At 45.1% G+C, this 27613-nt stretch overlaps 2 protein-coding genes across 2 annotated transcripts; both read right to left on the reverse strand.

Annotated features, from left to right (window-relative positions):
* Positions 1-17064: 17064 nt before the first annotated feature.
* On the reverse strand, positions 17065-21749 carry LOC144329090 (uncharacterized). Its single transcript, XM_077935600.1, has 2 exons — positions 21020-21749; positions 17065-17639 (listed from the first exon to the last, which is right to left on the reverse strand). Exons 1-2 carry the CDS (start codon positions 21684-21686, stop codon positions 17065-17067), a joined length of 1242 nt encoding a protein of 413 aa, XP_077791726.1. The 5' UTR covers positions 21687-21749.
* Positions 18482-21020, reverse strand: LOC144328967 (uncharacterized). Its single transcript, XM_077934721.1, has one exon. It carries the CDS (start codon positions 20285-20287, stop codon positions 18560-18562), a length of 1728 nt encoding a protein of 575 aa, XP_077790847.1. The 5' UTR covers positions 20288-21020; the 3' UTR covers positions 18482-18559.
* Positions 21750-27613: the final 5864 nt, after the last annotated feature.

A 27613-nucleotide genomic window follows, 5' to 3' on the forward strand; every position in this document is an offset into this window, starting at 1 on the left:
TGTGTTCAGCTGAGCTTACTCCCAGGTTAGTGTGCAGAGGGAACCACTTCCTTCAGCCTGTGGTTATTGGGAGTCTGAAGAAAGCAGAAGGAACTGCTTTCATTTTTAAAAAATGATTTGTTTCTATTTTACTTTTACAGGTAAAATAATACATCCCAGTCCAATTCATTAAATCAAGGGGCACAGAAAAGTAGTGTACAGGCACCCCAACAGGAAATGACACTGCTGAGCATGTTCAGGAGTGTCCAAGCCAGTTTTAAGTGATCCCTTCCTGCTCCCAGTTCCACTCCTGTCCATTTTTCACAAGGTCAAGATTGCTTGAAATGGGAGGACTGGTAGGGAGGGCTGGGGAATGATTCTGCTTTTGGAAGGAGGGGTGGAAGCAATCTTCCTAGTGCTTGGCTTTTCTCAGCTTTTATGGAGAATGTTGGAAAAGCCTGCTCTCTTTTCTCAATAATTATCTTGGGATAACCTGACAGCATTCTAAGGTGAGCCAGAGAGGAACTCACCCATTTACAGGTAGGCTACAACTTTGACTCTTTCAGAGAAAACAAAGCCTCTCAGCTAAATGATTAACCGGAACCTGTCCAACTGTCATACAAAAGACACAGTAACCATTATTATAAGGGACAGAGGGTACCACGCCCGGCAACTCCAAAAAAATTCCAATCCTCTGCTAGTTTCAGTTGAGTTATTTACTTTCACACCCTATTGTAAAGCCCCATTGTTTTTGTTTAAAATAAAGAAAAAACTCGGCATGCCTTGCTGTCCTCAGGAGCTACTCACAAGACGCTTGCTACATGAAAAGCAAAGGTGTGGGTTTGTAAGGGGGGAAAACATCAACATCCAGTTAGGCAATTAAAAAAAAATAGGGCTAACCAAATTTTCACAAAATTTCAAGTTCTCCAGAACTTTTCATCAGGTAAGATGCGTGCAAGGAGAAGAATGAGGAAGAAACAAAGAAAAACAAAAGCAGGCAGAATCTTGTAGCCACAGGGTCAGCCTGTAGACTCGGTTCCAAGAGGGAGACTGCAGGCTGAATAAATTCCTCCCTGGTTGGGGTGGGGGTGCCCGCATCTAATAGAAAGTGATGTGTCAAAGATAAAGGTTCACAGGGCACCTTTCTCGAATGCAGCTGAGAAAACAAAATGGGGTATACTGAATACTCTAAGTGGCTAAAACTAATCAAAGTCACAATCTTGTTTTGTAAGGAAGTTGTGTCTGAATAGAGGTAACGTTCATGTTCAAAGTCTAAGAGCTTCCTTGTTCTGGGCTTCCCACCCATATGACTCATATTCCTTTGTCTCTTATAGGTACAGTCAGTCACTAGATAAAGGTGGGAGGCAGCCTGCTAACCTCATAAAGATTTGGTGAGGATTTTCTTTTTGACTTTCCCAAGAAAGGGCTGAGGATGTACTGCCAACCGACTAAAGCTCAATCCAGATAGGACTGAGGCACTGTTAGTGGGTGATTCCCTAGACCAGATGGGTGGGAGGTCGCCTGTTCTTGATGGGGTTACACTTCCCCCGAAGGAGCAGGTTCGTAGCTTGGGGGTACTCCTGGATCCCTTTCTGTCGCTCGAGGCTCAGGTGGCCTCAGTGGCCCAGAGTGCCTTCCATCAGCTTTGGCTGGTGGCCCAGCTATGCTCCTATCTGGACAGGGATAGCCTAACTACAGTTGTCTATGCTCTGGTAACCTCAAGGTTAGATTACTGCAATGTGTTATACGTAGGGCTGCCTCTGGAGACAGTTCAGAAACTTCGGCAGGTGCAGAATTCAGTGGCCAGGTTGCTCACCAGAGCAAGACGGTTTGAGTATACTACACTGATCCCGGTCCAACTACACTGGCTACCAATTAGTTTCTGGTCCCAATTCAAAGTGCTAGTTTTGACTTATAAAGCTTTAAATGGATCAGGACTGCAATACCTCAAGGACTGCCTCTTTCCATATGAACCTACCCGGATCCTGAGATCATCTTCTGAGGCCCTCTGTCATGTGCCCCCTCCTTGAGAGGTTCGGGGGGTGGCAACATGAGAACAGGCCGCCTCAGCAGTGGTTCCTCATCTGTGTAATGCTCTCCCCAGGGAAGTTCACCTAGTGCCTTCATTATACACCTTTAGACCCGGGCAAAAATGTTCCTTTTTAACCAGGCTTTTGGTTGATCTGATTTACATCTTATGCCCTTTTAAAATGTGTTTTTTGGGGGGTAAGGGTTAATTGGGTTGTTGTTTTTATTTTTATTTTATATTTTGTGGTTTTATATCTTGATTTTATTCTGTGAACCGCCCTGAGACCCCCAGATATAGGGCAGTATATTAATAATAATAATAATAATAATAATAATAATAATAATAATAATACTGAATAGCCTAATTCTGTCCCATTTCAGTCTCCCTGGCACTCAATCATAGGCCTGTTCTGCCCTGTTTTGTGCTGTTCTTTTTAAAGAATACATGAAAAGTCTGTATTTAAATTGTACACATTTCCCATGCTTTTTTCTTTTTAAAACCATTTTAACTACAATTGCCAAAACAGTAGAGCAACTAGAATTAATTTTTATTGAACCTTTTATTGTAAACAAAACCATAAAGGGAACATTTCCTCCCAATTCCTCCCATGGACACACTCCACACACAAACAGTGCCATCAACTCAGCTATTTCTTTCCCCTCACAAACAGTAGCCAGCCAGGCAGATACCAAGACAAAATTCAAGTTTTCATCACAAGTAGTAGAAGTAGGACAGCAATAGGAAATGAGCAAAGGAAATAAAATGTGCATGTGCTCATCCCTGTTACCCAGAAATATTAAAGCAGCATTAGTCAGTGTGGTGCCCTGGATGTTGCCAGTCTACAGGTCTCATCATCTCTGGCCATTAGCCATTCTGGTTGGGGCTGAAGGAAGTTGTAACTCAACAACACTTAGAGGACACCATGTTGTCTACCCCTGCATTAAAATATAGTGTTGTTAGGGCAGTACGTTTTATGAGAAATGGTTGAAATATATGAGTTTAGCATGAAGAAGAGAAAAATAAGGCATACACGATATCTGTCTTCAAAAATTTGAAGGCCTGTAGCACAGAAGATGGAGCAGATTGTTCTATATTAGTCCTCTAATATTTCCACTGTTAATAGAGATATATAAATAGTCTAATATAGCACAGTGCATGTGAATCAGAAGAGAAGGGGTTTTGTTTAGAATTATGGTGCTGGAGGAGACTCTTGAGAGTCCCATGGACTGCAAGAAGATCAAACCTATCCATTCTTAAGGAAATCAGCCTTGAGTGCTCACTGGAAGGACAGTTCCTGAAGCTGAGGCTCCAATACTTTGGCCACCTCATGAGAAGAGAAGACTCCCTGGAAAAGACCCTGATGTTGGGAAAGATTGAGGGCACTAGGAGAAGGGGATGACAGAGGATGAGATGGTTGGACAGTGTTCTTGAAGCTACCAGCATGAGTTTGACCAAACTGCGGGTGGCAGTGGAAGACAGGAGTGCCTGGTGTGCTCTGGTCCATGGGGTCATGAAGAGTCAGACATGACTAAAGAACTAAACAACAACATTGTTTTACTAGTCTGGAGAGCTTGATGAAAGGAAATGCTAGGGGAGGCATAAGTGATATTTAACCACACACAGCCACATCTTAGGAATGTTTGAAAGCAGTGTTAATGAATTTCCTGGGCATAATGAGGACTGTTTCTGGTGCTGCATTTCTGTACATGGAGATTTTGATCAATTGTTGTTTTGCAGAGCCTTTACCGACACTGGTGTTGCATCTTATCTGCAAGCACACCTCAAGAAACTTAATAATGAATGGGTGGCCTTCAGTACTTGGTACAGAAACTGATAAGGAAATAAGGTTCACTACTGTGACTATCACAGATTCCCAGGAGAGAGGAGAAATTAAGTTTTAGCACTTGGAAAGCCAACACCCTGGATACTTGGCTGGCAGCCATAGCAGTGTGCTAGGTGCAGGAATGGGTAAAGGCAGAGGCACCTTCTCCCTTTCATTGTTGTTTGTGGAAGGAAGTAGGTGAGAGGTTCGGTGGTTTATTGAGGGAGAGATCGGACAGTATTCAGTTGTCAATTATAATGACCAGGTGTGTAACAACCACAGTTTAAACTATAGCTCAATTTTCAAAGCCCATTTATATGCCTGAAAATAATTCATCTCTTCACTAATAGCCATGGGTGCAGCTTCCTGGTCTGCGTAGAGTGACACTGAGATCCAATGCTGAGGGCCTTCTGGCGGTTCCCTCACTGCGAGAAGTGAGGTTACAGGGAACCAGACAGAGGGCCTTCTCGGTAGTGGCGCCCACCCTGTGGAACGCCCTCCCTTCAGATGTGAAGGAAATAAGCAGCTATCTAATCTTTAAAAGACATCTGAAGGCAGCCCTGTTTAGGGAAGTTTTTAATATTTAATGCTGTGTTGTTTTTAAGCACTCGATTGAAAGCCGCCCAGAGTGGCTGGGGAAACTCAGCCAGATGGGCGGGGTATAAATAATAAATTATTATTATTATTATATTATTCATGGGTACAGAGAAGTCTGCAAAAACTACCGACTGACCCTTGGAGGCTCACACTGGAGGCTCTTTGTAGAGGGCATGCCCACCATGTTCCTTCAGCACTTTGTCCTCCCAAAGGTACACAATGGCATAGTGCTGCTGAGATAACAGCAAGAAACAATAACGAGAAAAATCAGCAGACCAGCCTGATTCAGGAAGCAATGAGTCGCTGGATTTAAATCTGGAGCTGCTTAGAGTCCCGTCCCCCCCTAAAAATAGCAGTTACTAATAAATAATTTAGGATCTGGCTCACACCTTAGGGAAACTGGCAGTCTTATATGTTACATGAAGAGCTGGTTCTTGCACTATGCACCATATATATGAAGTAGTATGTGATGCGAGGGCAGGCATCACAATAATGGGACATGTTGGTGTACAAGCACACTGCCTGGGCCCCAACTCACAGAATCATAGAGTTAGAAGGGACCCTGAGGATCATCTAGTCCAACTGCCTGCAATGCAGGAATATGCAGCTGTCCTTTAAAGGTAAAGGTAAAGGGACCCCAGACCATTAGGTCCAGTCGTGGCCGACTCTGGGTTTGCCGCGCTCATTCTGCTTTATTGGCCGAGGGAGCCAGCATACAGCTTCCGGGTCATGTGGCCAGCATGACTAAGCCACTTCTGGCAAACCAGAGCAGTGCATGGAAACGTCGTTTACCTACCTGCCGGAGTGGTACCTATTTATCTATTTGCACTTTGACGTGCTTTCGAACTGCTAGGTTGGCAGGAGCAGGGACCGAGCAACGGGAGCTCACCCCGTTGCGGGGATTTGAACCGCCGACCTTCTGATCGGCAAGTCCTAGGCTCTGTGGTTTAACCCACAGTGCCACCCGCATCCCTTTCGCAGCTGTCCTTTACGGGGATCAAAATGTCAACTTTGGCATTATCAGCATCATACTGAGCTATGTATGTACAGTGATGGCTACGTCCATACTTGACCATGCGTGTAAAAATGAGTTTCCCACAGGAGTGAACTGGCCCTAAGTCACTACACAGTGAAATTACTCCATCTTAACTCACTTGTGAATTGCAAGCAGCGCGGTCGGGCCTAGGAGCAAAATAGTGGCAAGCACCTTATAAACAGAGGTGGGCGGTGAGTGAAGGAAAAACCTCACAAGTTGCGAATGTTCGAGTAATGGGGAAAGAAATAATTGCCATTCAAAATAAACGTGCATAAATGGCATTCTGTCCAGCCACACACACTTTGTTTAGTCAATGATTGATTATTTAGTTTGTCTGGTCTCCATATTTATGACAGGAAGAGCTTTGCCAACTGGAGCTGTTGATTAGGTATGTGCAACAACAAATAAAAATAATACGAAGTCAGCTGGAAAAATGTGTTTCTCACTTAGCTAAACTATTGTGGCCAGAGTAAAAAGCTGAGGCATTTGATGGAAAACTTTTATCGCTATAAAAAATCTCCCATAGATGCACTGCACACACTGTGCAGCCCACATTCCTTCCTCGGGCCTCCAAAAAGTAAACTAATTGGAATTGGAAAGTGCTAATCTTGGGGAATTAAACAAAGAGTTGGCTCTTGCAAGTGGTGAATAAACCTGTGAGGGAGCAAGAACACAGAAATAAAGAAGAATCATCAATCACCTCGGTGTGAGGCAGAGAGAAGCGTTTCGAAAGGGGCGGGAGAATCTGGAAAATGTTGTGAGGAAAGTGAATGCAAGTAAGAAGAAAGTGCTCAAGAACCAGCACTGGTAATGGCGGAAGGATACAAGCACCCCACAGCAAAGTGGGCTCCCTCATGTCGCAACCACACATAGTCATCTGCCTATTCACTTCCCCTGGCTTATCTGGAAGCAGCAGCTGTTAACAGGGAAATAGGGATGTGCAAATATGTCCAATTTTGGTTTCTCTCAGTTCCATTCCCCCCCCCCTAATCCCTTCACATTTCCCCATCAGTTTGCTTTTTCTAAAGTCCTCATGAAAATTAATCAACCTTGTGGTTCTAATATCTCCTCATATATATTTATATTTATGTGCCCTTTTGCCACATACACAAATTTTCACAAGCAGTCCTCCCATATATAATACCTATTATATTTTCCTATTATATTATTTTCAGTAATATATGCATTTATCAGCACACTTCACACACAAACATATGCATTTTTGTACATCTAACCTGGCTGGAAAACTGCATTGCAAAATTCAGAGATGGTAGAATTTCAAAGAATGACCCTGTTTCAGTTTGCTTCAGTTTGTTTCAGAATTAGATAGGTTTGCCTTTAAACGTGAATTGAATTTCTTTCCCCTCCCTACTGGGAAGGTACCCACCATTTATATTTCCCATAATTCAGTAGTACACTGGGAGATTTAAAACGGCAGGCAGTTTGGCATTGGTGCCATGCCTGACAAGAGCAGACAAGAAGAGATCAATAACTGAACTGTTAATTATTATCAAATATCCTCTCCTGGATGAGGGTGGAGCTCTGAAATTTGTTTTGAATATTTGGCACTAGGCCTGCCATGTAAAGTCACAATAATGAAGAAAATGCCTCTGAGCATGTATAGATTAGTAATTTCCCTTCGTGTCAGGCTCCACACAGCTCATCTGAGCTTGGGGGGAAGTAATGTAAGCAAAGGAACCCATGAAGTCTAGAAGTTAACCAATATCAATATGGCACAATTGCAAACATCCTCATGGTGAGAAACATGTGTCAATCATGGACATAGAAAGTTCACAAATGTCACATTTACAATGTATGCAGATACATCAAGCCCTTCAGCCTTTCATAAGCACTTGTCACAATCAATTTTTAAAAGCATCTGTTTTCATAATCATATTGCGAAAGAATGGGAGGTTGGGAGCTTATATGCCAAGGCAGAGCAGGCTTTTTGTCCCTCAGAGAGCTCTGAGGGATGGCAACATTCAGAAGGTGCCTTGCTCCCATTATCTCACACTATGACAGAAACCCTTAAGCATACAGGCTTCTAGGCTCTGCCAGCCACTCGGAAAGGTTTGAATGCAAGGGCTATAATCATGGGTGATGTGACTGGATGGCAGTGGAAGTAAACTTTTTTTTAAGTGTTCCAGTCTTAAAAGCCAGATCACAGTACTACTAAGATGCAGTAGATGGCAGAATAAAACACAAAAAGGGTACTAATGGAACAGGTATTTGGTGACTGCGGAAAAAGCATGGTAACAAAAAAAGAGAAGTGGAAGCCATTCCACATCTGCTCCTTCAAAGCAACATTCAACAACATGGTGTCCTCCAATTTAAGCATGAATCCAGAAACTATAATCTCTTAATTGTAAAATACATGTAAAAAAAGGGGGGTGTAAGTCATATATAGTGTTTATATATATAAAGATTATATCTTATGTGGAAGGATGTGTGGATCCAGAATTGGCCTCCACAGTCACTTATGGACTCACTGTTAAGACTATGTTCATGGAAGTCAATCTTACTCGGCTATGAGTGATCGCCAGAGAGGAAGAAGAAGATATATACATATATAGCACTTTTTGTTGTAATTTGTTACACATCCTTTACCCCAAGGTCCCAGGCTGGGTGGCAACAATTAAAACACAATATTAATACTTCAACACTATTTGCTACGATGCCCTTTATATACTGTATATATATACTATCACCTAGTAAAAAATCCCTTGATTACATCCTTCATTCTCTTTCCAGCCGTCCTCCCCTTGGTCAAATCTCTATTTTGCTGGCTGGCAATAATGTATCTATTACTGCACTGGTTGCAAAATTTGCCTTGGCTGCGAGTAAGTTGAGAGCCAGGCACCAAGACAAGTACCAAAATGGGGAGTATGAGTTGTGGAGTTCTTCACTTACCCATGTGTGATTTTTGCATTTTTGTGTGTCTGTTCTTCTGTTGTTGCAGTGCAGTTTTAACCCAATTATTTGTATTCTATACATTGTGGCTTGTGTCGATTTGTGATGGCTTATAGCTTTTAGCAATAAATATTATACTGAAACACAATATAACATAACATTAATAACAGATTTAAATAACTTAAAATTACAAAATTTAAGGTGGGTCCCTATCCTAAAAATATACACTTCAAGTACCAACATCCATATACATCTTCAGCACCCAGCAAAAGAGTATAATAAAGGTGCCATGTGTACCTCAGTGTGAATGGGAGCTCTGCAGCCTACAGGCCACCACAGATAATGCTCTATCCTGTGCTACCCCTCCCCCGATTTTCAGGTGGTGGCGTAACAACCAAGCAGGTCCCTCAGCTGATCTTAGCACCCAAGAGGGCCTGTAGGGAAGGAGGCAGTCTTTCGGATATTTGGGGCCTGGTATATTTAAGGCTTTAAATGCTAACTTGAAATGGGCCCAGAAATGAACTGGCACCTGTTTTAAAACAGCTTACATGTTTACATGGGAACCCCAGCTAGCAATCTGGGTGCTGCATTTTGGACCAACTCAGGTTTTTGAGTCATCTTCAAGTGCATTACAATAATCCAATCTACACTTCAAGAATCCAGAGCATGGAGTTCAGTGGCCAAGTCATCTTTCTCCAATAGGAACCGTAGCTGGTGAACCAACCAGAATTGGGGAAAAAGCATTCCTAGCCACTTGAGCCTCCAGTGAAAGGACTGAGTCCAGGAGCACCTCCAAACTATGGACCTGATCCTTCAAAATGAGACCAATCGCATCCGGAGAAGGCCTTCTCCCTACCTCCTGGACATGAAGACTTGGGACACATAACACCTCTGTCTTTTCCACATACAGCTTCAGTTTATTGCCCAATATTGTGAAGCTCATACATACCTTCTGGATTCATGCCTCAGTCTGTGGTTCTGAATTCAAAGTCAGCTTGTTTTTCCTCATCTGTCTCACCACTGCGTCTCAGGACAGGTTCAGGAGCTGCATGACCTTTCCCAATTCGTATGTTATAGGAAAATAGAGCTGAGTGTCACCGGCAGATCAATGTCGCCTTGCCCCCAAATCCTAAAAACCTATCCCAGCGGCTTGTAAAGAAAGCAGGGAAGATCTGTGGCTGAGTCCTGGATTCAGGGCATAAGTGGTGTTAGGGAAGGTTGGGGACACATTGTGCCCAACTCATCCCTGACTGAGCAAATAACTTCAGACAACTCTGGCTTCATACAGATATTAAATAGGATTGAAGACAAGATAGTGCCTCTTCATATAAAACCGTCACAATTTTATATGAATGTAAAATGAGAAACTCTTTTTATAGTTGTGTGATGACGTATGAGTAGCTCATGTTCTGCCAGACAACTATGCTGGATGTTAATTTTACTTTCAGTTGAAGAGCTCTCAACAGCGGCGTTTTGAAAAGTTTGCTCCTTTAATCAGCTAAGGGGTTGTTCATTTTGCTTCCCTTTGAAAGCCTTTCAGGAGAAAGGGTTTGAAAGAATACGAAGGAAAATGAATAAGGGAAAGTATTTTTAACTTTCCAAAGGAGTATTAAATAGTAGAGATTAAAGAACAGAAGATCTGGAACAACTTGATGGTGTCCTTTCAAGTGAACGTGAGTAGGTTTTACACATTCACATATGCCCTACAGGTGCACTCGTCCACTGAACCCAAACCAAATTACAAAGTGTATTGTTTACTATAAAATGAATTGAACAAGTTCAGTCTCTTGTAATCATAGAGGTACACAAGGGTCATTTAGTCCAACCCTCTTAATAACGTACAGTACTCATAATACTTGCTGCAAACTGAGATGCCAAATGCTTTATATTTACCACTGGCATTCCTGGAGCAACCATAACTATACCTTGCCCAGAACCATAAAAAATAACTTATAGTTCAATATAAATCCATTTTTTCTTGCTTCTGGGGAGATATTGGCTTGCAGCGCTTGAGAAGATGCTGACCAAAAAGGAAATAAATAGTAAGAACATAAAATCATAAGGGGAAAATAATTTTGCAGGGAAATGAACAAGTGAACTGTGTATCTTATGTGTCAAAAGACCAGCACAACAGGTATCCTGGTGTGATTCCCATGCAACAAAAGGTTAAAACCTAAATAAAGGATTTTTACCTGTCATTGTGGACTGTGTGTTTGGACAATTCATTGTTGCCTCAAACTGCAATAATCTGAATTGATTACTTATTGATGACTGGTGAAATTGGGTGATTTTTGAAGGTTGTGGGGTTATTGAAATCTACCAGTAAATGTTCAAATTTCTTTTGGGTACTTGCCAGCTTTAATATCATTGTTGACTTGATAGAAATGAGGATGAAGTTTGTACATTAGTTATGCCAAAAATATCTGCTTGGCCTTGACAAATGGAAGATTTTTTAAAAATATATATATCTCTCTCTCTGGCCTAGTAATGACAAGAACTACCAGTAATATCAATATTTGAGTTTCTGACATTTATTGTAACATATAGTCGAGCACGGTTTAAATCACAGCTGAGAACGTTCAAGAACTTATTATGACAAGACATTTAATTTACTGGCCAGTTTTTTTGAGGGAAAGGTGTGTGTGCCAGAGATCCACATTTAAACTTTGGATTGTTTTGCATTTTCAGTTCAGGTCACAAATACCTCCCACTTCTGTCTCCATTTTGTTCTTTTGTGGGGACCTTGTTAACTTTTATAAAGAGAAAGCTCGCCAGATCATCCTGACCTTTCCAAATCTACCTCTCCCTCCTATTCTTTCTCTCTCTTTTATTTTTCTCCCCCACTCCCGCTACCTTTCTTAGACCTTTGCCTTGACCCCAGTACACCCAGCTCGTAAATGCTATCAGAACCTTCTCAAGACTTCTTCAAAGGATGCAAATTTCTTCCTTTTCTCACCATTCATCAGTGCTTTGAAATATATTGAAACCACAAACCACTAACCACAACCGCTCTCATGTTATCTTCTTCTTCTTTATTTGTCAATATAGCTTTCAGAGTTATGAATTTCACATTGCTTAATAAAAACCATATGTTTCCGTAACATTTGTACTATGCAGTGCTGCATCTTAGGGCCAAACTACACGTGAAATGGAAGATCTGGGATTAGGTCTCCCAGTATTTTCTTCTTTACTAGATTTTTAAAAAAAGTTCTGGAGGAAGAGGGGTAGTTTGGACTGAGAACATGGTGAAAGGGGTCCCAAGCCAGTGCAAACTATCCCCTGGTGGCACTATTCACTGCAGAGGGGGAAATATACAGGTTCTGTCTATCCCAGTGTGGTGTAGTGGTTAAGAGCAGAGGACTCATAATCTGGTGAACCGAGTTCGATTCCCTGCTCCTCCACATGCAGCTGTTGAGTGACTTTGGGCCAGTCACACTTCTTTGAAGTCTCTCAGCCCCACTCATCTCACAGAGTGTATGTTGTGGGGGAGGAAGGGAAAGGAGAATGTTAGCCACTTTGAGACTCCTTCGGGTAGTGATAAAGCGGGATATCAAATCCAAACTCCTACTCCTCCTCCTCCTCCTCCTCCTCTTCTTCTTCTTCTTCTTCTTCTTCTTCTTCTTCTTCTTCTTCTTCTTCTTCTTCCCACACCACCCTGGCTGCAAGTAGCCACTAATGAGGCTAATTTGCATCAGATAATGGGAATGGTGGGGGGTGAACTTCCTGCCACCACAGCTTCAATGTGATTGAGTCCTACTCAGAAATAATGAGTGTCTGGAAGCACTCTCAGAATCCTGTTATGGACACAGGGCAAATAACATCTCAGGAAGAATATTCATTTCTATGCTTCACTTTCACTTTAGAGACTATGAACATTTGAAGTCATACTATTGGTACATCTTTCTGACTGACAGTGGGTCTCCAAGGTCTCAGACAGAGGTCTTTCCCAGGTCTGCTCGCTGAGAGGCTGTGATATGGAGTTGCCAGTTACTGAACTTAGAACCTGGTGTATGCAAAACATGTATCTTGCCAATGACCCACAGGCCTTTCCCCAAACTGCAGGAGAATTAGAGCCCATGGAGTTAACAACAGCAGAGAAGGCAATAGCAGCTACGTTGTCCCCTCAGCAACTCAACTCAAAAGTCAGGTCTGGAGAACCTGTGGCCCTCCAGATTTTGCTGGACTTCAGCTTCTATCAGTCCCAGCCAACTTGGGTAATGGTGTGGGATGATGGGAGCTGTGGTCCATCAACATTTCAAAGGCCACAAGTTCTCCATTGCTGCTGTGGCATAAGTGAAAGCAACTGCAGTGTCCATGAGGTTAGCCTTGCCCTTTGTGGTTAGTCATAAATGAGATCACCATTGACTCATGCGCCAACCTTACCATTACAGAGAATGGGGTAAGAAAATAGTTCAGGATTTTTACATGGTTCAGTAGGTTTCTATTTATAGCAAGAATGGTGCAGTGGGCTTTGCCATAAAACATAACCATACCATATAGATGGATCAGTTGAATCCATGTGGTAGTAAAGCGGGGAAATACCTTTTAAAAGTTGGACTATTGTTTCGGAAAGATATCTAAATCTATGTCAACCTTTTGGCTCTTGAGATATCTGGAAAACTTGCAAAATTAAGTTCTCCCATGAGAAACATAATCCTTCTTTGATTCAGAGAGGCCAATAAAAATACCACAAAGCAGTCTGCTTTGCTTTCTTCTCCTAACTGAAAGTACAAAATGAATTAAAACTTCCAAAGTGTTTAGCTCTTTCTTTCCCCCCCCAAATATCCCAAACTCTACCCATATTAACATTTAGAACTCCATGTTTGATCTAGGCAGCTGACATCATGAGAAGATGATTCCCATTAATGTCAAGCACCAGATCATGATATATTCTCACCAACCTCAATATTTACAGTATCAAGCAGGGGGGAAATAGATCACTCTAATCAGAGAGAATATCACCCTAAGCCATTTGCTGGCACCCACAGGCCTTTTATCAATATATGAGTATCAGCACTTTGGTTTGGAAAATATGCACGCACACACACACACACACACACACACACACACACACACAGCCAGCCAGAACAAATTCTTGCCATTGGCGCTTTTGGCTGTGGAGTTTCCTCCATTTCCCTGGGCACATTTGATCTTGGCTGTAATACTGGTCGGAGTTCAGAAAAGTCTGTTGTTCAGCTTTCCCTCGCAGCTCCTGCCATTGTGCCATCTGTTTAGTTTTAAAGCAGAGGTAAAAAATCACAAAATGAGATCCTTTGTGCATCATTATAGCCAAGTATATCTTGATATCTTGGCAGCCTGGTTAGCCAGACTTTCATCCCACTGTACCCAGGGATCCAGCAATGTGATAGTCTTTTGAATATAGGATTTCCACTTTCCTGTCAGAGAGAAAAAGACAACAGATTTTAATAAAGGTAGATTGAACCTGATTAAAACCAAAGCTAGGAAGTCAGCGTGTTTCTGTTGAAACTATAATGGATTTTTTTTTTTTCAGAATCAAGAATTTTACTGAATTCTTGATCCCCTAAAATTGTAAAAATATATTATTATTCACACTGATTATTCAGAAGGGAAATTCCTGTCCTGCACAGTGCTGTGACCTGGAACCTTCTGTAAAAAAAATGTGTCATTGTGGCTTGAGAAAAACAGATATAGGTACCAGAAAGCCGGTGTCAAGACCTGTGGAAAGTGAGTCACACAGCAGAAATACAGGAACTGTACAGACTGAGGGAAAGCTGTGGCAGCCTAGATATGACTAACAGAAGTTAGGTTTCTACCTCTGCTAAAGCTGAGTTTACTAGGACCTATACAGTGTTGATGATAAGAAAACCCCCGAGGTAAGAGACACAACCTTGCCCTACTGACTCTTCCTATCAGAGAAATCATTAATGTTTCAGAGTTATTATAAAGGCATATTAGCTGCAAAGCAACTGTGCTTTATTGCTGAATTAGACCCAGTACATGTGATCTCAAGACAACCAAAGGATGGCAACACAAGAACAGGCCTTCTCTGCAGTGGCTCCCCATCTGTGGAATGCTCTCCCCAGGGAGGTTCGCCTGGTGCCTTCATGATACAACTTTAGGTGCCAGGCAAAAATGTTCCTTTTCAAACAGGCCTTGGGTTGATTTGATTGACATCCTATACCCTTTTTAAAATGTAGTCTGGGTTTTTTGGGGGGGGAATGGGTTGTTGTTTTTATTTTGATTATATATTTTGTGGTTTTATATTTTGATTTTGTTCTGTGAACCACCCTGAGACCTCCAGATATAGGGTGGTAAATAAATTCACTAAATAATAATAATAATAATAATAATAATAATAATAATAATAATAATAATAATAAAAAATCTCAAAGCACTGCTTTGGGACAAAGTGCAGCCCTTGTCAGTGGATTGCTTGCTTACTGTTGGGGAAAACATTTCATTGTAATTATTAAATAGAACAAGAAATTGAAAAGGGAATTTACTGGGGCGGGGTTGGGGCAGGACAACCTAGCATACCTGTGTGGATACACCAGCAGAGCCAATCCAGCACCTGCACAATTTCAGCCTTAGCCCTGCCCTGCTGTCACCCTGCCCAGGTTAGCGTTAGGGTTACCAGCATCAGGAGAGAGGCTCCTGAGCTCTGCCCTGCTACCCAGGCTGCCTCTGCTTCTGCACAGACATGCCTAAGATGGACACGGGAGGATTAACATTCCGCAACATTCCTCTTGTGTCATTTTCTTTTAAAATTGCCACAGATCTCTGGCAATCTCTAGCATGGATCTCATTCAAACATCTCTTACATCTCTGGTCACAATTAGTATTTGTCCCTTTTTTTTCTTTTTTTTCTTTTTCTTTTTTTCTTTTTCTTTTTGCTTTTTCCTCGTGAGTTTAGTAAGGATGCCAGATTTACAAAGTATATTGTTTTATAGAAAGTACCACCTGGACTTCAAGAGTGGAAATATTACCACAATATGTGTCACGTCTTAAAGGAAGGGGCACCTTCTGAGGGTGTTTGAAGCTGAGTATGCATGACATTAGCCACAATCCATATTTATCCTTTTGTTTCATAAAGAATACTGCTAATCAGGGCTTTTTTTCCAGCCGAAACTCACCAGAACTCAGTTCTGGCACTTCTCATGTGGGTGCCACTGTGATTATAAGAGAACAAGGAAGGCATTCATGGTGTGTTCTGTCCCCTTTATTTTTCTAGAATAACTGCACTGCTGCTAATTGATGAGTTTTGAAAAAACAAGACACATTCCCTTTGCAGTTAAGCCGAGGTGTGTATAGGGAAATCAAACAGGTAATGCACACCAGGTGAAACTATCCCTACCCCTCTCTGGCATGAACAGCAATATGCAAACCTTACTTGAAACACAGCAGGGGGAAATAACCTCACTGCAATTTAAGCTGATAATGGGTGCATAGCCTGAGTCAGAGATTTGCGTGTTGAGTTCCGCCGTGCCACCCCCCAAAAATTCACACAGCACACGTTCATTTTTGTTTTAGGTTTTTGGCATAATTTTGGCCACAACTTTATTAAAATACAGCAAATGTGAGTGGTTGCTTAGGCATTGGTTATGACTATCTGTCCTTGCCCCCGAGGACAGAGCTGAAACTTCCGGGCACCACCGGAAGCCAGCGTGGGAAACAATTGTTGGGGAGAAATGAGGCTGGGAATTCAGTCCAACACCTCTCACCCTCATGTTCCGGTGGGGCTTGCACGGCCCAAGCCCGGCACCACGGACAAGGACGAAAGAATGGCAAGCCCCTGGATTCCTTTAACGGAATTCCCATTCGCATCATTTGGAGGGATAGGCACCTTACCCCTCCAAGCACCAATTTAACCAATGCCTAACCGCCAACCTTACAAGTTGTGACGATTTGCTAAGCAGTAGGCAAAACCCAAAGGCACACACTAATCAGCCATATGGGAAAATTCCTACTGGGCCCCCGCACCAATGCGAACGACCCCATGACAGGCAGAGCAAGGTCAATTGAACCCAAGAACCACCCTATAAAAGGGAGGGGGGGCGGGTGATCCGATGCAAAACGGCCAAGAGGACGTCCCCTAATCCTACTCCTCAATTTATAGACTCTGACTCCTCCTCTAAATTAGCAACACCAAAAAATCCCCAGCAACCCAATTTAACCCCCTACCAGCTTGGTTCTCCAAATTTGCCTAATCATGATGGTGGCCTGCTCCCCAACCGCAACACGTGCTCTCTGCTAGTGAGAACACGCTTTGCGTGTTGAGTTCCGCCGTGCCACCCCCCAAAAATTCACACAGCACACGTTCATTTTTGTTTTAGGTTTTTGGCATAATTTTGGCCACAACTTTATTAAAATACAGCAAATGTGAGTGGTTGCTTAGGCATTGGTTATGACTATCTGTCCTTGCCCCCGAGGACAGAGCTGAAACTTCCGGGCACCACCGGAAGCCAGCGTGGGAAACAATTGTTGGGGAGAAATGAGGCTGGGAATTCAGTCCAACACCTCTCACCCTCATGTTCCGGTGGGGCTTGCACGGCCCAAGCCCGGCACCACGGACAAGGACGAAAGAATGGCAAGCCCCTGGATTCCTTTAACGGAATTCCCATTCGCATCATTTGGAGGGATAGGCACCTTACCCCTCCAAGCACCAATTTAACCAATGCCTAACCGCCATGGAGCCCACGGGCCAACCACTCACAACCCCAGCCAAGACCTCAGCTTGACCACCACCGCACCTATCCAGGCCTCATTACCCGAAGCCGAAAGGTGCACGCCATCATCTCGAAATAGGGATGGCCTCTGGGAAGAAATTTCAGTATGAAATATCACATCCCCGCCCAACTCCAAGACCTTTTTTGTTACCGCAGTATTGATGCGACTCCTGGCTCTCTCAATGGCGGCCGGGCAATGACTGCCCCTCCAAGAGCGCCGTTGAAGCAGCCTTGACCAAAAAATTTTCGCTGCCGGCAACATAGCTCGCAGCGTCTCCAAGTCCAATAAAATGGCAGCACGCAGTGAACGACAGTCCAAAGAAACCAAGTCGTTCTCGCCCAGATGTACCACAATGGCCGACGGGGGTTCTTCCCATAGCAACTGCCTCCGAATCCGAGGCAGGAGCTCCGACCAACGCATTCCCCTTCTGGACAGCCAGGACACCCGAACATGATGAGGAAGGCCGAGACCGGGACCCATTCGCGACTGCCGCGCGGCGACACCAGCCCAATGGACGATGCTGTGCCCCACCATCCATATGCGGACAGGCGCCAAACCTAATATAAAGAAACAAAATAATGTGAGGTCCCCGTCTAACGGATGTAATTCTTGAACACTCCCGACTTCCATCGACCCAACTCCTTTATCCTGGCTGCTGACAAGCCCCAATGTGCTGCCGTAGTGGCAGCCCCTATCCTAAACGAGTGTGGGGCAAAATCATTAGCCATGCCGCCACCCGCCACAATTGCTTTCCGCATTATTTTCGCAAACTGTTGCCTCGAAAGGGGCGAACCATCCTCATGCCTAAGTAGTGGACCATCCCCAGGGGTGCGGATGGACAGGTACCTCCTGACATCCTTCACAGGGCAAGGGCCCGCTTCCCCAGTAGCCGGGAGACGAATGAGTGCACCCCTGCCCCTCTGATCCGTCTTCGAGTGCCTTATTGTGATTTGAAGTTCCACAGGAGACAGCCGCACGTCCTGCAACAAAAGGCCCCGTGTACGGCCATCCCTAAGAACCTCAACCACAATTTCGCCCACTCTTAGGGCACCGAAAAAGGCGATCGAAAAGGCGGCCGAAAAGAGTCGAGCCTCATAGCCGGACCAGCACACCACCCGCAGCTTTCTGCGCATTACGCACAACATATCAAAAGATATGGGTAGCCGACTTGCTGGGCGGGAAGGACAAAGTCTACTCCATCCTTCCAAAGCTTTGCGGACTATGAACTTCGCACAAGGATCCTTATCAAAGAATACCTTGCAGAAGAATGCTATAGCAGCAGCATGTATCCTAATCGTCTTGGCTGCCCTGCCCAGCTGAAATAAATGTGCTAAATAGCTCAACACCTGCGCAGACGTGGGCGAAGCCCGTTTTAAGTCGCAGGCAGATCGCTGCATGAATGTCACAAAATCACCCCACACTTTTGTGTATGAACGTAAGGTAGAAGGGGAGACCGATGCCGCTACTCCCTGTAACACTAATTGCTGCCAAGGCTCCAGAGATGTTCCGGGAAACATTCCGGACGTATCCGAGCCTCTGGAACCAGGAGTCTGAACCGCTCCATCTGAAAACGGGACAGAGCATCAGCAATTTCGTTAGACACCCCGGGGACAAAACGTGCTGAAAAAACTATATTATTACGTAAGCAATGCAACACAAAAACCCGCAAAAGGGCCGACACCCGGGGGGAGCGTGACGACAGCTTGGCCAGCACTGACACCACTGCCTGATTATTGGTCCAGAAGCAGACACGACGGTTCCTGAACTCCTCGACCCACAAATGCACTGCCACTGCAATGGGAAAAAACTCGAGAAAAGTTAGGTCCCGCGTAATCTCTCCCCCTTGCCAGGTCTTTGGCCAACGTTCTGCACACCAACGACCCTTCCAATAGAGTCCAAAGCCAAGGGAACCGGCAGCATCAGACTGCACTTGAAAGTCATTCTGCAAGTTCAACGTGTCTTGCCAAAGTGACACCCCATTGAATTCCTCAAGGAATTCCAACCAAATAGAAAGATCGACCTTTACCTGACTAGAGAGGCGCACACGATGATGCGGGGCTTTCAACCCAGAGGTGAGGCGGGCCAAGCGAGAGCAGAAGGGGCGCCCCGGCGCCACCACTCTACAAGCAAAATTCAAGTGTCCCAACAGCGATTGAAGCTGCCGAAGAGACACCTTCCTCAACGGGAGTAGCTCCTCTATTACCCTCCTCAAATTTGCTAGTTTGTCGCTTGGCAAGCTAGAAGTTTGAGCAACAGTATCCAAAAGGATACCCAGATAGGTAAGCCGAGTCGAAGGACCCTCGGTCTTGTCTGCGGCTAGGGGCACACCCAATTCCTGCGTAAGATCGGCAAAAGCTTGCAAGAGCACCGAGCAATCGCCAGTATCAGAGGCCGAGGCCACTAAAAAATCATCCAAATAATGAGTGACTCCGCTCAGGCCGGTTTTTGATTTGAGAGCCCATTCCAAAAAGGTACTGAAGGATTCAAAAGCGGCACAAGCAATTGAACATCCCATCGGCATTGCTTTATCAAAATAATAGTTGCCCTCAAACTGAAAACCCAGCAACCAAAAATCTTCCGGATGAATTGGCAAAAGGCGAAAGGCTGACTCGATATCGCATTTTGCCAATAATGCGGAATGGCCAAAGCTCCGAATCAACTTGATTGCCTGATCAAGAGATGCGTACTTCACTGAGCAGAGTTCAGGAGGTATGACGTCATTAACTGACGTGCCCATGGGGTGTGACAAATTATGAATTAAACGAAATTCCCCCGGTGCCTTCTTAGGCACAATACCCAACGGGGATACATGCAAATTTTGAAAAGGAGGGGTGACAAAAGGACCGGCCATCCGACGCATGGCCACCTCCTTTGCAATCTTTTTGCGAGCAACCTGAGGTAGCTCACGAACTGACTTTTGATTAGCCGGATTCCTTGCCACAGGCGACTCAACTACCGGAATCCGAAAACCTTGAGAAAAACCATTACCCAAATAATCTGCAGCCTCCCTATTGGGGTATGACTTCAACCATGTTAACAAAACCTCCAGGCGAATAGGTGTAAAAGCTAAAGAGGTCAGCGAGTTATTTTGCGGTTCCCGCGGTGCTTGCGGGAAGAGCGGGCTTTGGGGGTTGCTGAGAACCCCCTTTTCCCCCACGAAAGGGCCGCCGGCCTGCAAAACAAGAGGAAGTGGGATGCGAGCCATTGCATCTTTCGCAGGCGTGGGCGAATTTGCACCCCTGTCGATTACAAGACCCTTTGTTGAAGTCCCAGCATAACAGGCGGCGGCCAGTTTTTAACACCCCTGTCTTAGGCTTCTGCTGCTCAGGAGCTTTTTTATCAATAAGGGGGGCCACGTGGGTGGTCCATACGTCAAGATCTTTCCGATCCCAGCGAGCAGACGGAATTCTTGCTGCGCGGCGCCGGAAAGCCTCATCATATTTTATCGCGGCTTTTTCACCTGCTCTGGTGAATGCCGAGCGAACGATAGACAAATAAACCATTAAATGAAGAGATCTCCGGGGATAAGCAGCCATTACCACACCAGCAAAGACCTGGAAACAATCAAGCCAAAGCTCGAACGAACGGTCTGCGTTAGGAACCCCCTGGCGCTTTTTGGAAGAACTACTCTTCTCTTGGTCCTCCGAGGGTGGGGCCAACTTAAACATGTCTACGTATCGACCATCCAAAATCCTAGAGCGCACCTTCGATGACAGGTGCAAACCAGGAACAACGTCTCTGGCGGAGTTGGTGGATACTTTAACGTCTGGCACCAAAACGCCATCCAAACATTCCTGAACGATACCATACCTAGCCCGATGCGTGTTGGACCGGCGTTCCCAAGCCCACCTAGGAAGCCCCGATGCGGATTCGCCAAAGCCCCAGTAAAGTTCCAGTGAGTTACCCGACTCCTCGTCAGAACTAGAAGATGACGTACCGGTATAAGAAGTAGAGGAGTCATCCCTCCTTCGCTTTGCATGCTTCCGGGAAGACTTCCTGCGGCGACGCCTCCCACCCGAGGACTTCCTGGCCGGAACCGGTAAGCTGTCCTCAATGGAAGATTCCGATTCCTGATCCGGCCAAGAGAGACCTGGGGCCGATGGAGAAGAAACCACCCGTGAGGGACCAGGAACAGAAGCTGCCTCAACGGTAGGCAGCACTAACCTACCATGACGGGAAGAAGAGACCGAATGGGCCCCCCTCCCCGAAGGTCTCCGCGAAGGATGGGACCTCCGTGCCCTGCCACGAGCAGCAGGTATGCACTGGGGATGTGTCGGCTGGGGGTCACTTCCCCCCACCACAGGCAACAATCCCCCACTTTCATCCTCCTCAGATGACGACAAGACCGGCGATGATGCTCCCACAGGATGAGGCGGTGTTGTCGACGTGGACGGCTGACTGGAACACTGCTGTAGAAAGCCATCCAGATTAGCCGCGAAGCGAGATAAGGCCGCAGGATCGCCGGCCATGCTGGACACCAGGGACTGCACTCGTCCTTCTGGTTGTCTTGTCACAGGTGAGCGTAACGCCTGCGATGGGCCTCTAATAGGCCGTTTTGCAGTGGAAGATGGACCAGGGCGAGCTGAGTCCCGCTTTGGAGCCATACCTGCTAAGCAACAAGAAAATAAAAGTAGAAAATTCCAAACTGTTAATGAGTAAACAGGCCTGACACGCTAGCACTTGAACCAATAACTCCAAACCTAGAGACAAATAACTTCAGTAGAACCAGGCACAAAATTAAAATTCTAATTAAAATCCTTAATGCAAAATTATTACAGGCCTACCAAACCAGCCGGCAAGGAAAGAAGAGTAGTCAGCCCGATTAAGGGCTCAACCACACAAAAGAGGGATTATTCAGTCAATTCCAATAAGGAAACCTATAAGAAAATGAGAAATTCCACCAAAACAATTGCAATGGTGCAATAAGCAGATCCACCAGCAGGTGGCGCTATGACAGCCTGTCCACTAAAGGATATGAGGCTGCAATACCAACTAGGCCACCAGGGGAGCTCAGGAGCAGGCCGGCTGCAATACCGGTAAGGCCACTAGGGGAGCTCCAGAGTAGGCAGGCTGCAATCACTGCAACCGGCCACAAGGGGGCGCAGGCCAATTCACAGCGCCAACGGATCAGCAATGGAGGGCCCTGACGCAGCAAGGCTCCTCCACAGGCGCAGGCCGCTCCGAGGCCCCAGGAAGCCCTGAAGGCCTCAAACCACCCTCAAGCGGCGCCTGCCGCTTTTTAAAGTAATGGAGGCCACCTAAAGCAGGCGCAGGCCGCGCCGCGCGGTCCCGCTGTTAGCCCGCACAATTATTTATTTAATTTTATTTTCAGGCCGCCGGAGCGACGGGGACGCGCCAGGCAGCACAACCACCCAGGAGCCGGCTCGAGAGGGGGAAGGTAAGTCAAAATTAGGGAGAAGGATGGGGGAGGAAGGGGACTGGGAGCGCTCCGCGGCTCAAAAGCCACGGGCGATCCCCGCAATTAGGGCCTCCCTTCAGAGGGAGACGGTGGAGGGAATGTGGGGGGGGGGAGGAAGGGTGGAAGCCGGCTGCGCGCCGAGGCTTCGGAGCCGCGGAGCGACCCCCCGGGCGGGTGCAGGGTACTCCCGCAGTACGCGAAAGCGATGGGGGGGGGGTAAGCTGCTCGGCCGCACTCCGCGGCCCTAGAAGCGGCTTGGGACGGCGCAATCGAAGAGAAACCTCCCTGACTAGGGAGGGGGCACCCCCCCTGCCTAAGGAAAAGAACCCACAATGAACTTAAGCCAAGAAATTAAATTAATGAGGAACAATAAAATCCGGTAGAAATAAAGGAAGGGGGGCAATAGGAAGCAATAGAATGGAAAATACAACCGTCTCAGACCAAAGAGCTCCTTGATCCGATGCAAAACGGCCAAGAGGACGTCCCCTAATCCTACTCCTCAATTTATAGACTCTGACTCCTCCTCTAAATTAGCAACACCAAAAAATCCCCAGCAACCCAATTTAACCCCCTACCAGCTTGGTTCTCCAAATTTGCCTAATCATGATGGTGGCCTGCTCCCCAACCGCAACACGTGCTCTCTGCTAGTGAGAACACGCTTTGTCACCGATATCTTTTACCTGTTCAGACAGTCTCATTTGTGTGCCAGGGATTATTGTTGCCTGGGGTAGAGAAAAAGATTGACCCTTGATCATTGTGGCAATTTCTTCTTAGTCCAACTCTCATCGCCATTCACCACTGGCCATGCTTGTCTAAACCAGCTAGAGGACCATACATGCTTCAGTCCAATAGTTATCTATCGTGGATGTAGCGCAGGCCTTGAAATCCATCATTTCATCGTCTGGCAAAAGGGTGTGATGTTCTTGACATCCCACACACAGAAAGAGGCTGTTGAAACTGTGTGGCTGCCAGCAAGAATTTTGGAAGGAATCCTGTCCCCACTCAATTGTTTCCACTGACTTCACTGAAGCATGATTTCTTTCATAGTGTTCGCTCCGTGCAACTCTCGCTGAGCCATCCATGGAAGTCTCTGCAAGTCAACCTGGGAAGGGGAGGTGGTCCTGAACACAAAGAGGCTAGTATGAAGTTATTTGTGCAAATCAGTGATTAGAGAGAAACCTCTCCAGTCTCTGAAGTCCCATATGATTCGTCTCTCGCAGCAGCTTTTCATCACCCTGCAATTTTTTTATTGTTTTTAGATTGGTTTGGCTTTTAAATCAATGGTTCTGCTAACCGGGTGGAAGAAGGCAGGCCAGCATCCACAGCTTGCACACACGAGAGCTTTTTTCTGTGTTCAAATCCTAAAGGAGGAAAAAATGCTCAAGATGCACATTTTTGCAGCATCTAAACATTCTGTACAACTCCAGCACGGATCAGAAGGATACATGTCTTCAGCCCCACATAGACTCTCTGGCTTTGTCAAAGGTGTGTATAAGGTGGGGTTTCCTTCATCATTCCTTCCCCAAGTCTTTAGTAAGCAATAGTAGTGTAGTGGTACCAGGCAGAGGGCCTTCTCGGTAGTGGCACCCACCCTGTGGAACACCCTCTCATCAGATGTCAAGGAAATAAACAACCACCTGACTTTTAGAAAACATCTGAAGGCAGCCCTATTTAAGGAAGTTTTTAATGTTTGATGTTTTATCATGTTTTTAATATTCTGTTGGGAGCTGCCCAAATGGGTGGGGTCTAAATATATTTATTATTATTATTATTATTATTATTATTATTATTATTATTATTATCTGCAAGAGCTCATCATGACAGCTCCACAGCGCCATCTCCAAGAACAGTTCAAAAGTGCAGGCAGTTGTGTGTGTGTGTGTATACAGTGGTACCTCGGGTTAAGTACTTAATTCGTTCCAGAAGTCCGTTCTTAACCTGAAACTGTTCTTAACCTGAAGCACCACTTTAGCTAATGGGGCCTCCTGCTGCTGCCGCACCGCCGGAGCCCGATTTCTGTTCTTATCCTGAAGCAAAGTTCTTAACCCAAGGTACTATTTCTGGGTTAGTGGAGTGTGTAACCTGAAGCGTATGTAACCCGAGGTACCACTATATATATATATATATATATATATATGCTTTCGTAGATTTTCACGGGTACAGGAATGCAGGTTTTGGTGTCCTCGGGTGTCTTCCCGTGTAAAAGTTGGGGTGTCTAGGCGACGTTTCGACGAGGTCTCACTCGTCATCTTCAGGCTGGTGCTTTCGGCTTCTTGTTACTGGAACAGAGCCAGTAAAAGTTGGGGTGTCTAGGCGACGTTTCGACGAGGTCTCACTCGTCATCTATATATATACACACAAAAATATTGTTGCCTGCAGTTAAAAGTTACCTCTACACCACTGTTGTTTCTCAAAAGATTTATTTGTGCACACTTCCTCTGCACTAATTTGCCACAAACAACAGTAAAACATGAAAGCCTTGTTATCGTCTCACATCACTAACAAGGAGGGATCTTCAGGTACAGTGGTACCTCGGGTTACAGACACTTCAGGTTACAGACTCTGCTAGCCCAGAAATAGTACCTTGGGTTAAGAACTTTGCTTCAGGATGAGAGCAGAAATCGCACGGTGGCAGCACAGCGGCAGCAGGAGGCCCCATTAGCTAAAGTGGTACCTCAGGTTAAGAACAGTTTCAGGTTAAGAATGGACCTCCAGAACGAATTAAGTTCTTAACCCGAGGTACCACTTGGTGCTCTGACACAGGAAATCATCGCTTCTGCTCTGAGAAAAGTTCCCAGTGCTGCACTTTTCCACATTCCCCGTCCACTACTCCACCAACAAACAACTAAAAACCATAATATTGAGAGAAGCCCTCAGCAAACTAGGTTTCCTCACCTAGGCTGAAACTTCAATCAGCTGAGGGTGGTCCTAAACATGCCTGTCTCTACTACTTTGCTGTATAGGATGAAGGTGAGGTGAGGATCTGCTGCCCACAGCCTTTGAATTAGATCAGTAAGGAAACCAGCATTCTGGGACATACCTGAATTTCACTGCAAGCACACTGTGGACACTGGTCCGGTCCTATGAATGCAAATTTGCCACACAGTGGCCTTGTCTGGAATGCAGCAGCTTTTAACACCATAATTTAGGGCTAGCCCTTCGAACGTAACAACCAGACTTATAAGCCCCCAGTGTATCAAGTGCACTCAGATTGTTCTACTTTCAGCCTTTATTGGTTTGGGATTTTCCAAAGCTCTAAGCTGCTTGATCAAGACCACATGAGACTGCCGAAGTGTCAAAGGATATCACTGGCAACATCCCAGTAACAAATTTTTCCTCCTTTCTTGCATGGTCCATTTAATTGAACACCCATATCAGTGGCAGATGCATTGCAAAACACATTTTTCACTTTTATGTCTCTCTCTCTCATGTCCCTTTTATGAAAGTTGTAAAGTTATATGCTTAAGAGACTTTGGCTAAAATGTTTTATTGTGAAAATTGATAACATTTACTTTGCTGGAGCTGGGGCAAAATGTTCATATTGTGGACAGACTCTCACGTTATGACTTTTTTTATTATTAATGTTCCTATTGTTTACAAGCTATAGCCAGATGCTGATTTGAAATGCACTCTTGGAAGATGAAAGGCTTTCTACTGACACAGGCATATGCCTTCTGCTCACTTCAGCGCCACATAGCAGGTACCTGTTCAATACTTGGCAAGGCTATTCCATCTGAAGTCAGACGCTCCCCCTCCCCCATTTTACACCAAATATGCTGGATTCCAGCATTTTGAAAGGCTTGGTCTGAACCTCCAAAGTTCATTTGGCTATCCTCACTTTCCACAATGTTGGCACCAGTTTGAGAGGACCTCACACTAGGAAAAACACAGGTCTGTGTGTGTACGACAGCAACATTCCCATTGACGTCAATAAGAGTTAGGCGTGGCTATGAACATTTGGGACTTGGCCCTATGTGCTCCTTTTGAAGGAGCCTCTGCTTACAAAACATGGGTGGATTTCATGAGATGGAGAAAGCAAACTAGGAATCTCCATCTTTCTTTGGGCTAAAATGTTCCCCTGCAACTTCTGAATCTTTGTGCAAGAATCAGAGTGAGGCTCAAGGTTGGAAGTAAGACAAAGGCAGAAGCACACAATTCCTTTCCATACAATCCACAGCAACATATTGTGTTCAGTCGCAGTTTGGATATTTCCTACCCTGCTGTCATTATTTATTCCGCGGCTCGGTAGTGGGAAGTGGGTGTTGTGGTTTGGGGGGCACTGAGGGTAAGAACTCAAACCCCATCACACTCCTAATGATGGGAGCATGCATGGGCCAAACAGAGCTCCCAAGTGCACTTGGAATAAACCAGGCTATTTTCTGCTTGTTTGAGGGAATTGCTTGATTTGTTCAGCCCAATTCTAAACCAAAATAAATCACTAATCTTATACTAGGAAGCTTGCCTCTTGGAATTACCCAGGCTTTTAAACCTGAGGGTTGAGTGTGGGGAATGGTGGAGTCTTCACAGAAACATGGGGAAATATATAAGCAATCTTTTCCATATGGGGCAATAAAGATAAGTCTGTGAGTAAAGCAATCAGAACTCCAACATCAATCTGCAGTCGCCCAACTGGACTGCATGGTTTTCAGGTTTATTCTCTCACAATAAATTCCTGGTGTTCTTTTTTTAAAAAAAGATAAAAAGCGCATTCATTTCTATGACTTTTTGCAACACAGGAGAAATTTCTTCCGGCCTTCCACTCCAATAGTATTTGGTTATTTTGTGGATAGGAAATGAATGAATGAAACTTTATTTGCGTCAGCCACCGGCCATAGCAACAAAAGAACATTGCAATATACACAGAACAAAATAAAAAGTCGATTATATAAAACACAGTTTAGGGTCCTGAATCAGCAGTCAAATAGTGGACCTTATTCTGATTGCCCCAGCTAGAAACCTTGCAACCTTTGCAGCAATCTGCTCCTCTTGATCTGCCAGGAGAAAAGACACTGTGGCAGTGGTTAGGCGGCCCGGAATGGACAATAAAAGAGGGGTGATAATCTTATTCCTCAGGTCTTTGTAAAGAGTGCACGTCAGGAGAACATGTGCCAC

Source organism: Podarcis muralis, chromosome 10, assembly GCF_964188315.1.
Source record: "Podarcis muralis chromosome 10, rPodMur119.hap1.1, whole genome shotgun sequence".
Classification (NCBI taxonomy): Eukaryota; Metazoa; Chordata; class Lepidosauria; order Squamata; family Lacertidae; genus Podarcis; species Podarcis muralis.

What these genes read in the sequence shown, in the direction of transcription:
- LOC144328967 (XM_077934721.1), bottom strand. Translation starts at nt 20,287, where the DNA reads ATGGCTCGCATCCCACTTCCTCTTGTTTTGCAGGCCGGCGGCCCTTTC.
- LOC144329090 (XM_077935600.1), bottom strand. Translation starts at nt 21,686, where the DNA reads ATGGCTCCAAAGCGGGACTCAGCTCGCCCTGGTCCATCTTCCACTGCA. An exon ending in CTCCTCTACTTCTTATACCG is followed by an intron (nt 17,640 to 21,019) that starts GTACGTCATCTT and finishes TCTTTATATTAG; the next exon opens with GTTTGGCGCCTGTCCGCATA.